The following is an 11,580-nucleotide window of genomic DNA, read 5'->3' on the forward strand; positions in this document are numbered from 1 at the left end:
GAAAGGGTTGAAGAATGCTTTGGAAAAAGAGCTAAGTGAAAAATACATTACTTTCTTATGTTAATACCATTTACCAAACTTGACAGGCAGTTGTATTCTTTTGGATGTAGATTCTTTTCAATGCACATGAAAAGCATTGTTACACTTTTGCATTGATGAAAGCAGATTACATCCCTTACAATTCCTTACTGGTAACTTTGTCTAATGAATAATAATAGTAAGTCACAGTTTAAGGGCATTGGCTTTGCTGTGTGTTGGCTCTTTGAGACACAAAAAGGGTATCTCAAGAGGAGGTTCAGTTCTGGGAAACAAGTATAAAGAAAACCTGGAATATTTCATTGTACCAGAGTTTTTTATTCTTCATCTGTTACTGATGGTAGATACACGTACAACTTTCTAAAATTAGGGAGAAAAGTCAAGTTGATAGAGATTACATAACTGAAGAGTAAGGCATATTTGTGATAAAGCAGATGTTGTGAAGACAGCATACTTGCAAATTCTTACATTGTTTATACTTCACTCTGATTGTTATCCACTTGACTATTTACTCCCTTTTCTTTCTGGATCATCTACAGAAGTACTCAGAGGCTCAGAACTGACATTACATGGTAACTTTTAGATGGAATCTGCGATCATCAGTGTTAGGGCACCAAAACAATGCGATTTCTCAAGACATTTGTGTATTCACTCAAAGTACTTGAGCTGGTTCAGTCCCCAGAAGGTAACTGATTATGCTTACTGTGGCTAAAGGCAGCCACACAGATGGCATTTCTGTCGGTCTTGTCCTCATCACTATAGAGTGTCCCAAATGCTTTGGGTTTTTTAAATGCCACAACAGGTGATACTTTATTCTGCATCTAAACGGTTCTAAGGTTCCAACAGCTATATGGCTTTCCTTTTTCGGAAATGTAGCTGGAAGAGGAGGTTTCAATGCATTAATTCAGCTGTAAAATAAAGGGTAAAAAATACTTTCATTTTACATACATTTCACTCTATTAAAAGCCAACCTGATAACAAAATTCAGCACTTGCTCCTACGGCCTTTTTAAAGGGAGGCACTGTATTTTAAAATAGCAAAAAATGTGACACAGTATGGTGACAAGTACAAGATCAATGTCAGACATAATGCCTACATGTTCAAATTCCTATTTATCTGCCTTTATATAATGAAGTATATTGCTAATTTAAGTACATATCATTCCTGTTTAAGAGCACATTTCCAGATCTGGGAGAAAAGCACTCCCAGGACAGTGGAACTCTATAAAGTGCAAACCAAACTCTGATTACCTGTCTAAATAAATTTAAGTATCATCAAGACACTTCAAAAATACATCAAAGTACGATGTATTTCAGTACAGGCATAAGGGAGTTGCTTAGTAAGAATCTAACGCCATGATCCTTATGTTCATAGCAGTAATTTATACACCACATTCAAACAAGTTTAAAGCTAGTTCAGACCTCCTTGCAACCACAGTAACCCATCTCCCTCAAAACCTCAAAAAAAATTGTTTGATGTCATCATTTTAGTTGAGCAACACACATGCCTGAGAAACTGCACATGTTTATTTCAAATTAGATACTTCCAGCACTTTATTGGCTCTCAAATGTGCAGTATGGTCAGTAAGACCTCAGATTAAAAACTTAAATTCAGCTTTATTTTAATCATCAATCATTTCTGAAAGCTTTTATATTTTATGCCGAATTCCTTCATGACCAACACTTTAAACTGCTATCTCAGACTTCAGATAGACCTCCTTTGTAAAGCTTCAAAATGCAGATGGTTTCAGAAAACTAGTGAAAGGAAGTCAAACACAGACCTATTAACTTAATTTTCACATACATATTCCTGGCTCCCATGCTTTTACTTAACATTTTAAGACTGATGTACAGCTGAATATTTCAAGATATTAATAAAAAAAGTCACTATCAAGCACCAATAAAACTTTCTGTTCTGTAGGAGTGAGGGATGTCTCTCAACTCCCCAGCAATGACTTTAACTTTACTCTCTGGGCAGATTTGATTTGAAGGATGTCATCATTGTGCAGGACAGTTGCACTGCTGCTCCTACTAATCTAAACAATTAGGACTGCTTATTCCAGGAAAACTCCTCATGAACCTTAAAAGCACCTATATTGGGTTTACACAGCCAGGTTTTGGTAGCAGGGGGCTGGTTACAGGAGTTAGCTTCCCACAAGATCTGCTGGAAGCTTCCACTGTGTCCAGGAGAGTCAGGAGATTCCTCAGCAGGTCACGGTGCAGCCAGCCTGTGGTGAGGCAGCTGTGCCCCTGCAGTCCATGGAGGACCACAGGCATGCAGAGATCCACCTGCACCTGTGGAGGAGACCCACACTGCAGCAGGTGGATGTTGAGAGGAGTCTGTAACACCATGGGAGGCCCATGCTGGAGCACGCTCCTGGCAGGGATCTGCAACCCCACTGAGAGAGAAGTCCACACTGGAGAAGGTTTCCTGCTAGGACTTATGACCCTGTGAGGAATCCGGCTGGAGAAGGCTGCTCTTTAAGCACTGCACCCCAAGGAAGAATGGCCCATGATGCAGCAGTTCCCACTACTGCCCATGGAGAAGTGGAGAAGTTCATGGAGAACTGTCTCTCATGCAAGGAACCCTACACTGAAGCAGAAGGACTCCTCTCCCTGAGCAGCAGCAGGGATGAACTGACCTAACCCCTATTCCCTGTCTCCCCGTGCCACTGGTGGAGATGAGGTAGAGCTAAGAAAGAGGGAAGGGTGGGGGATGGTGTTTTAAGGTCTGTTTTTACTTCTCATTTTCCTGCTCTAATTTTGTTAAATCCACTTAATATCTCTAACTCGAGTCTGTTTGGTCTATGACAGTATTTGGTGAATGAGCTCTCTCAAGGACCTTATCTCAACCCACTAGTCCTTTGTTATACATTCTCTACCCTGTCAGGTTGAAGAAGGGAGTTAAAGAGCGGCTTTTGTGGGTGCCTGGTATTCAGTTAGAATCAGCCCACTACAGTTCTACACCCAAGCTTTGCAATTCCAACTGACAGTGGGGAAAGTGGACTGTGCTCCTCATTATGACAAGACACCAAAGGTATAGTTCTTTCCCTCAAGCCTTACTCATCTACAGTGTAAAGGCAAAAGGCCTCTGCATAATCCCACATTTCCACAACAAATGAGGAAAACTGGAAAGCTAGTATTGTGGACCTAAAAAGAGGTTACTAACATTATCACTCAGCTGTGGTATATTGGATTGTCATGTACATGAGAACTGTGATACCACTGAGGCTTTGTTACCATGTGCATAGATGACAGACACAACAGGTAATTTAAAATCTGGAATTGAAGTGAGACAAACTACATGACACCTAGGCAACAGGCACTGGAAACAGCATTAGCTGGATGAGCAACAACAGGGAGGTAGGTTATTAGTAACTGGACTCTATAAACATGCAGCTCCCAGGCACATCCTGCAGTAAACCTGCTGGAGTGCAGAAATGCCAAATGTCATATCAGCCAGAAAAGGGATCACAAAAAAGGAAGCTTAAAAATATTGACAAAAACCATTTGCTGAATTACAAAATGTATAAAGATCTCTACTAGTTGTTTATTCACGTATTTGCTAAAGTACAGGTCAAATGCAGGAACCTAATGTTCCTATAATACCCCTCTGCCTGAGAATACTCGGATAGCCAGAGATCAAGACCTCAAGCAATTTCCAAGCTCTTTCTGTATTCAAACCCTTTTTCTCCTTGCACATAAGAGTAACCTCTTAGACTGATTAGATGCTCACTCAGCCACCATAATACCCTCAAAATAAAAGGATGGTTCCTTTCCTCCCCTCTATTTGCTCAACCTCTTAAAAAACAGCTGTTCTTGTAGACATCTTGGCCTCCCATTCCACTCTCAAAAGCAGTTCTGCCACCTTTAGCTGCGAATGTGCCTTTACAACACATCCCAATCTTTCCCTCCCTTGCCATTCCAGCTCTCCTGTCATCATGAATCTCTCCAACCACAGACACCAGCTGAACTTTAGCCATGGAACCAACTGCTTGTTCAGTACCTGTAGATAGGAAACATGACAAATGGGAGGTGCCCTGACAAGGGAAGCTATTCCTGCTAATTATACAAACACCCAAATCCATCCCCGTCACTGCTTCCAGCTGTAAGTTGCTGTGATCAAGAGTCATGTGTCTGATGTCATTCATCTTCCAGACCTAGGAGTAGAAATCTCTCTCAGGTAATTTTAACTGATGTTTAGATCATGGAAAGGACATATGTTCTTCCTCCACATCTTTAAAAAATTAAAAATTGGAAAAAATGAAATATGTATTCTCTCAAGTCCAGTTACAAACATTTCAATGTTGTTTAAACACACATTTTGAGTTAAATTCCTCTGCACTCTCCCTAAGCACTTCTCTAGAAGACAGCAAATGGAAAAATGTAATTCTTTAGTAATATGAAGGTGCTTTTTTTGTTTGTAATATTGTTGTATTTATTTATAGTAAACACAACAATATTACAAACAAAAAAAGCACCTTCATTAGGACTCTAAAATTAATCTCTGTTTGAAAATTACTCTGTTGAACTCTATGTGCAGGAAATAAAGAAAGGGAAGGTTAAATTCTCCACTTAATCTATGTCAAAAGAGAAGCACATATATATGGATTTGTTTACTACATGTGATGTATTCATTATCTCAGTCCCAGTTACTACAATATCCCTAATGCAAGCTTTTATTTGAGCTACTCCATACAATTTCATAGAAGGAAAACACCCTAGCAGGGTATACTAATTTATTGAATTATAATACCCTTTGTGAAACATAGGAAAAAAGGTATTAAGCAAAATCTTATGAAAATACATATACACTTAAAATCTAGAAGTCAGAGCATATGAATGTATGTGCCTTCCCCCTACCAGGCACATCAAACAAGATTTCATCTTTCTGTTCTAAACTGCTTGCCTTCAGTTATTGAAAAGTTCTTTCTAAAGAAGCAGCTACTTAAATGAGTAGGATCATTAATTTTTAAGATGCATCATTGACTAGAACAAAATTATTTCTAGTAAAACTAGATATAAATTAGAAGAAAATCTTATTTTTTTTCCACAAAATAACTATTCTCACAATCCTTCTGTACTTACAGAGGGACTTATCTCTATCTTCCAATACATGCATATGAAGCTGGAGTAATAAAACCAAGATACAAGACCCTCCAGCAGACTAATTTTTTCTTAAATTTTAAATACAAGCAACTTCATTACAGACTTTTACCACGCGCCAAATTGTGCTCACACTGCTTGTTAGAGGATCATTCTACTGTTATATGGCTACAACTGACTTTGCATGTCTGCTCTGGTTACCCACAGCCAGTCCCAGGGGCTTCTATTTAGCAGAGGAAACATCTGCAAGGTTAAGCAAAGGGTAGTCATGAATTACACACAATCACATGGGTGAAACATGCAGTTTTGATATTTTTAGTTCAAATGTACTTTCCCCTCACAGAGAAACACAAGTAGTTCACTTTCATTGCTTTGCGGAATTTATGATTTACTGAGTGTGGCCACGTTGAGCTTTCTCGCTCAACAAAAAATTCCACGACCAAATAAATATAACTGGGAAAGTCCCATAAGTACTAAAACTCACAAGATGCTTAAGTGAGAGACCACCTTGACTCAAGGTACTAAACCAAACGGTTTTGTGTGACTCCCTTCTCCCCTTCAAAACATGTTCTACCTGTAAGCTTTCTTAATTTTGGGGAGACTCTTATTTGTGCTTGCTAACTTCCTGACTAGTTACAAAAAGTTGCACCTCACAAAATAGCTGAGAAAGATATACAGAAATTCCCTCATAACCTAAAATTCAGTGTCAAACAGAATAACAGGGAAAAAAAATCTAGTACATAGCTATTAAATATGCCAGCCTTGATAAGAAGACATCACTACCATGATTACAATGTACCAAAAGTTAACAGTATATCCAAATTTAAAGCAGCTGTTCAGAGAAACAAGTCCGAACCACAACTTAGATTAGGGCGTTTTTGAAGTGTTTGCACTGATCTGCCAATTATACTGAATTCAGTAGTTTTAACTTAGATACTCACAAGAATCAATAGTGTATATTTCAAAGCAATTGTAAAGCTTTGCATAATGAATCATCAGTGAAGTAACAACTGCAAAAAAAAATCAAGTGTAGGGAACAAAAAAATAACTTAGAAAAACACAAATACTTCACAATACTTCAGAGTATGGTATCATACAGCCTGCTATAAACCACTCTGAGCATTTATTTCTACTGAGGGGATAAACACAGGAACTCAAATCTACAACCAAATTTTTTAGTATCTATGCACTGGTACCCAGTGTTTTCTTAAAACCATGAAAACTATGGAGGCTCAATTTTGCCAACCAACAGACACCTCAAGTAATAACTGGTACTGCAAAAACACCAGAGCTAGTAATTCTGAAATGCATACAGATGTTCTAAAAACATCCCAGGCTGTCAACAAATCTCAATTACTCACACTCTCTCAATTACTGCCTAGCTAGGTATCTCAGCTGTTCCAGTGTTTTAACATAATCATTAACTATCTGGGACAGTATAAATGGAACACTAAAACTAGAAAATGCAGAGACATCTAAGAAAGCAAAACCACACTATTTACACAGTACAAACGGTACCCATGAATTTTTTAAAAACCTGTAAGGAAATTAGTGAATTATACTTAGTAAGTATGGAAATAATGTCTACACCTTGGGAAACTTGAGGAATCTGGTAAAAGGTAGATGATGTGTGAAGGAATGTACCTAATACACCAAAGGCACAAAGTTTAAAAATTTGAGATCTGCTAACAAATCACAATACTGATAATAATTTTAAGTTTTAGCCAGACCAAGTACAAAACAATAAACATTTAGTGCTTAGTTGAAAATAATACTGATACAATTTACATCTCTTTGATATTAAAACAGCAGTGACTGAAGAAAAGGAATCAAATAGATTCACCTGTAGGGTCCTTCCAACACCAATGCAGCAGAGATCTTCCTCTCCTAGCAATGACAGAACAGATGAAAAAGCCATCCTCATTACATACTCTGCTCTGATGACAGGAATGGAGTCAGATGGCTTCTGTCATGATTCTGGTTACAAGTACACCTCTGCTCTTTCTCTGGCTGACAGTATTCTCATTTAGCACATAATAACAATTACATCAACTACCTTATATTCACTTTTCAAACATTTTGCTATGAAGTTGTTTAGGATATGGGGCTTTTTTTCTCCCCTTGAATGAAAGTTGCTTTAAATATTATCCACATGACCTCACAGACATTTTGACTATAGATGCAATATTGGCTATGAACAGTCAGTTGAATGTGTACATACTTGAATAAGTTGACATACAATTAACTTATTAGACAACATAAATTTCTACAGTGTTAAAATTAGGACATGTTCTCTTAAAGGACTACAAAACTGTTCTAATAAATTAAATGCAGTGGTTTTGCCAATAATATAATTTACAGCTTAGCAAAATATATCTGTTCAGTATATCACAAAACATCACTAAAGACTGACATTCAAGAACACAATAATTTACTAAGTCAAGCGATTCCTTTAGGACAGTCTGTTCTGGCTTTAGAGTTCAACTTCTTTAGAAAATTGAATAAACTGGCTGGCAGACTTTAACTGCTTACATGATTCAGGCTGTTATTTCAAACAAGGTGAATGAACCCAAAAAACTATTTATTCTTCCTCATTCATACCGTCATTAACAAACTGACACGCAAGTAAAGTTTGGGTCCTGACAAGTGAACTTTCATGACAATTTTACTTGTCTTCCCTTAGAACCAAATGAAGAATGAGTTATATACACAGTATAGTTATCACTTCAGCAACATCTGTAGCACAGAACCTGGAAAGGTTCTAATCCAAAATTAAATGTTTTAAAGCTGACATAAGTGTACTATGTTTTTCTTTAACGGGGCAAAATTATATCAGTAGCACTGTAGTCTCAGTAGTCTAACAATAAAACACTGTTTCAATCACAAGTTTGGGGAATAATCCTTTTATGATCTCCAGTAATGTTCCTCAGTCATTAGTGCTTTCCAAGGGTACCCATCAAACCAAAGACCAACCTAGAGATAAGGATAATTAAGACTGACCTCTGCTGCCATTTCTACCTTGGAACTCTTTTAGTGTCCCTGTCCTACTACTGTAAATATTTTTTTGAAAAACATTTACATCTGGAAGTCAGAAGCAGGGAGATTCATCTACTATACCACTGCACTGACTGCTACCACCTGTACAAAACTTTATAGAAATTGCCTGTAGTCTTCTGCTCAGTGCGACGGAAATTCAAATTAATGTATCTGGGTGACAAATATAGTTAAGATTATATGAAATTTGAATTTCCAGAAAGCTGAAGAAGCCAAATACCCATGTTTCCAGACTCAATTCCAAAGGAAGGTATGTCCTAGCTTCTGCACTATAGCACCTCGGAGACTTTTCATAACTCAGCCTCTGCTCTAAACACCAATCCCTCACAAACTGGTCCTGAAAGTGCTCCATCACAGTACCAATCAGATATGAACCACCATCCTGTCAAGAGTTAAATAAATATCAAACAAAGTGGTAACATTAGAAATTCAATTCTCTAACTGAAGCTCATGTTACAGCAAAAAAAAGAAATAAGATCAGCATCCCTGGAGGTACTTCAAACACATGTAGATTCAGGGATGTGGTTTAATGATGGACTTGGCAGTGCTGGATTTGCAGTTGGATTCTATGATCTTGAAGGTCTATTCTAACCTACATGATTCTGTGATTCCGAGATTTACTTAATTTACAGCGGATCAATCACAGAACTTTGGTTTGAAAAATACTTCCCTCAAGAACAGGACTGATTTCTCAAACAACATTTTTTCCCCTAAAATAATTACTTGCACAACATATGGTTCTGTTTTAAACTCAGGTAACTGTTATGGCCTTTGAGATAAGCAGAAATGTCTTAATATTTGTCCCAGTAAAAGCCAGGCTAGGATTATATAGAGACACATAAAATCAATTACTTCTTGGGTATAAAACTCTCAAGGCCAACAGGAAGGCTGGAAATATAAACCAAAAAATACTGTTGCCCAATGTCCTACCAAGCTGTAATTCTTGTTAGTCAGTGCTATTCCAATATTTCACTCATCAGTATTCCTCCTTCTCAAATTTTTATAATTACAGTCATCATCAGAAAGAAGGTTTGAAAAATTCACCAACTACAGGGAAACAGAAACATTCTCTGGAGAGCTCAATGCCCACATAACAACCTTGGTGAATTTAGCATTTTAATTAGCAGAAAATTCTAGACATTTTAGCTGTGCAACTACATAATGGAAGGCAACTGAAGTGATGCACCATTGCTTTCCCAGGCAAGCATTTACCTTGGGTACTGCCTACTGTATTCAAAGCCTTAACATAATGATATCTGCAAGGCCCTGCTCAGCATCAACATTACAGTTCAGAGCTATGCTGACAGCAGTCTTGATCAAATTCATGTCAATACTAAATCAGTTTGGAAGAGCTAAAAGCAGTTGTACAGGAAGTTAAAATGCTTTAATAGGACATAGTTCCCAGTCTCACTTTTTTCTCCCAAAATAAATAAATGGGAGAAATCAAAGTGAAAGCTAGAGAAAGCTACACAATAAATGCTCGCTTTTGTTTCAGATTCTATAGCCAGGGGACAATAAAGCTCCTTTCCTTTGAGCAGTGAAACTGGTCAGAACTTCAGACATTTTTAACAAAAACTGTTAAGAGAAACTAATTCCTCATGAGGATGAAGTGATACAGCATGCTGATCAAAATCAGAAGCATCTTCTTCCAGTCAGTGGCACTAATGGATGGTGATGTGTTTCTTAGCAAGGCAGAAGAAACTTATGAAGCCTCCTTGGCTGAACTTTCAAAAGTCTTGATTAGAGGTCTATGAATAGCGTTATCCAGAAACAATTTAATTTGGTTGGTTTTTCTCTAACCAAAGATTATGCTTGTGATTTAAGCTTTTGTAAGGCAAATGCTGACAGTAACACCTAAGTTACAGTATCACAGTCTGAAAAGTTTTACTTAGGTCAGGCTGACGAGGAATATCACAATTATGATTTTGACTTTTAATTTCAATTCTGTGATGAGTATAATAAAACCATAACATTGAGTTTGTTAAAAAACCTTTTCACAGAAATTAATTTTTTAAGTACATTAAGTATGCAAACAGAAAAACAGCTTAATATATCGAAACTTGAGATTTTTGCTACCACTTCCTGCTCCACCATTAGCTAACTCCCTTTCAGTTGCGTTTGTAGTTTACCTTTTGACATGAATTTTTTTTGCTTTACTTAATATGCATTTCAGACTGGTCAGTACCCCACTCTGTTCATGCAAATATACCCACTCAAAAATTAAACTTTACCAGTGTATCTATTTGGTTACGGGTACTGGCATAGTTGTAGCTCTGTCTGAATAAACCTTCCTTACTCTTCTTCTCATGTAAATATGAAATGGGAAACAATCCTACAAGTTTATGTAGTACATCTACATTTTTAGAGTTTGGACTGATTGTTACAGCACAGGCATGTGCTGGACAAAACACTTTGCAAAGGCAAATCTGAAATATCTTAATGTTCCAAATACAAGCTTGCTTTTTGAACAGTGAAAGAGATTCCAGTTTCTTATGTTCAATCGTTTGTTTAGAGCAAAGGCATCTACTTCAGGAACTGCTGAAGCAGGGCCCCTGTCGCTGTCCTCCTCAGGGCAAGGCACATGCCCAGCTCTGTGCCAAAGGCTGCTTCTCCTGCTTGAGGCCCATGGACACAACCTATGCTCGACTTCATAAAACAAACACAACTCCCTGAGAAAACATGAGACGACTCTCTTTGTCAAGCATCTGTGGTTTTGATCTGTCATGTGTTACTGGGCCACCTTTACACTGTAAAAACCAACCTCAGTACATTTACACAAATATTTTTCATTAGCAGCTCTGCTTTAAAGATAGGTTTATATCCAGGAATGAAATCCTATTCGGGTATGAACTGCGGATAGGCTGAGCAGAAGCAAAGGTCTCTGGAAGGTCTTGCAGGCCTGTGCTGATGTGTCACAAACTCATCACCGGTGCCAGCCCCCGACTCCGCGGCCCGGAGGGGCCGCCCTGCCCTCGATACCAGGCCTCGTCCGTCCTGGCCGGACGTGGAACATCTCCCAAGCATCCATCCCTATTATCCACAGGCAGCGATTACTCGTGACTCAGAGGATTTGGGGCTGGCTTGTTTGTGCGGCCCCGCGCCAACTCCGGAGTTCCCGGCACCGCACATCTGCGGGCGAGCAAGCCCAGGGCAGCTGGGCCAAATCCCAGAATCCCGGCCGCAGTTTTAAGGACTTCCCAGAGGAGAATTCTGTCCACCCCCACAAATAATAAATAAATTTACAACACACAAAAAACCCCAAACAAAACAAACAAAAAAAACCCGGAGCGAATTTTGGAGCAGTCGAGTTCGAAGGAGAAGACAGGGCTGAGGGCAGAGAAGGGAAGTACGGGGACACCAGCCGGCCGTGGCGGCGGTCCTGAGA

The 11,580-nt window shown here is 38.5% G+C and overlaps 1 protein-coding gene across 1 annotated transcript in view; it reads right to left on the bottom strand.

The window, feature by feature from the left end:
- LRP12 (LDL receptor related protein 12) overlaps positions 1 to 857 on the bottom strand; it is a 37,194-nt gene extending 36,337 nt beyond the window's left edge. The window contains exon 1 of the mRNA XM_014307997.1: positions 740 to 857. Coding sequence (XP_014163472.1) covers positions 740 to 857 — 118 coding nt within the window. The remainder of the gene's footprint in view (positions 1 to 739) is intronic.
- Positions 858 to 11,580: the final 10,723 nt, after the last annotated feature.

This window comes from Geospiza fortis, unplaced genomic scaffold (genome assembly GCF_000277835.1).
Source record: "Geospiza fortis unplaced genomic scaffold, GeoFor_1.0 scaffold200, whole genome shotgun sequence".
Taxonomy (NCBI): Eukaryota; Metazoa; Chordata; class Aves; order Passeriformes; family Thraupidae; genus Geospiza; species Geospiza fortis.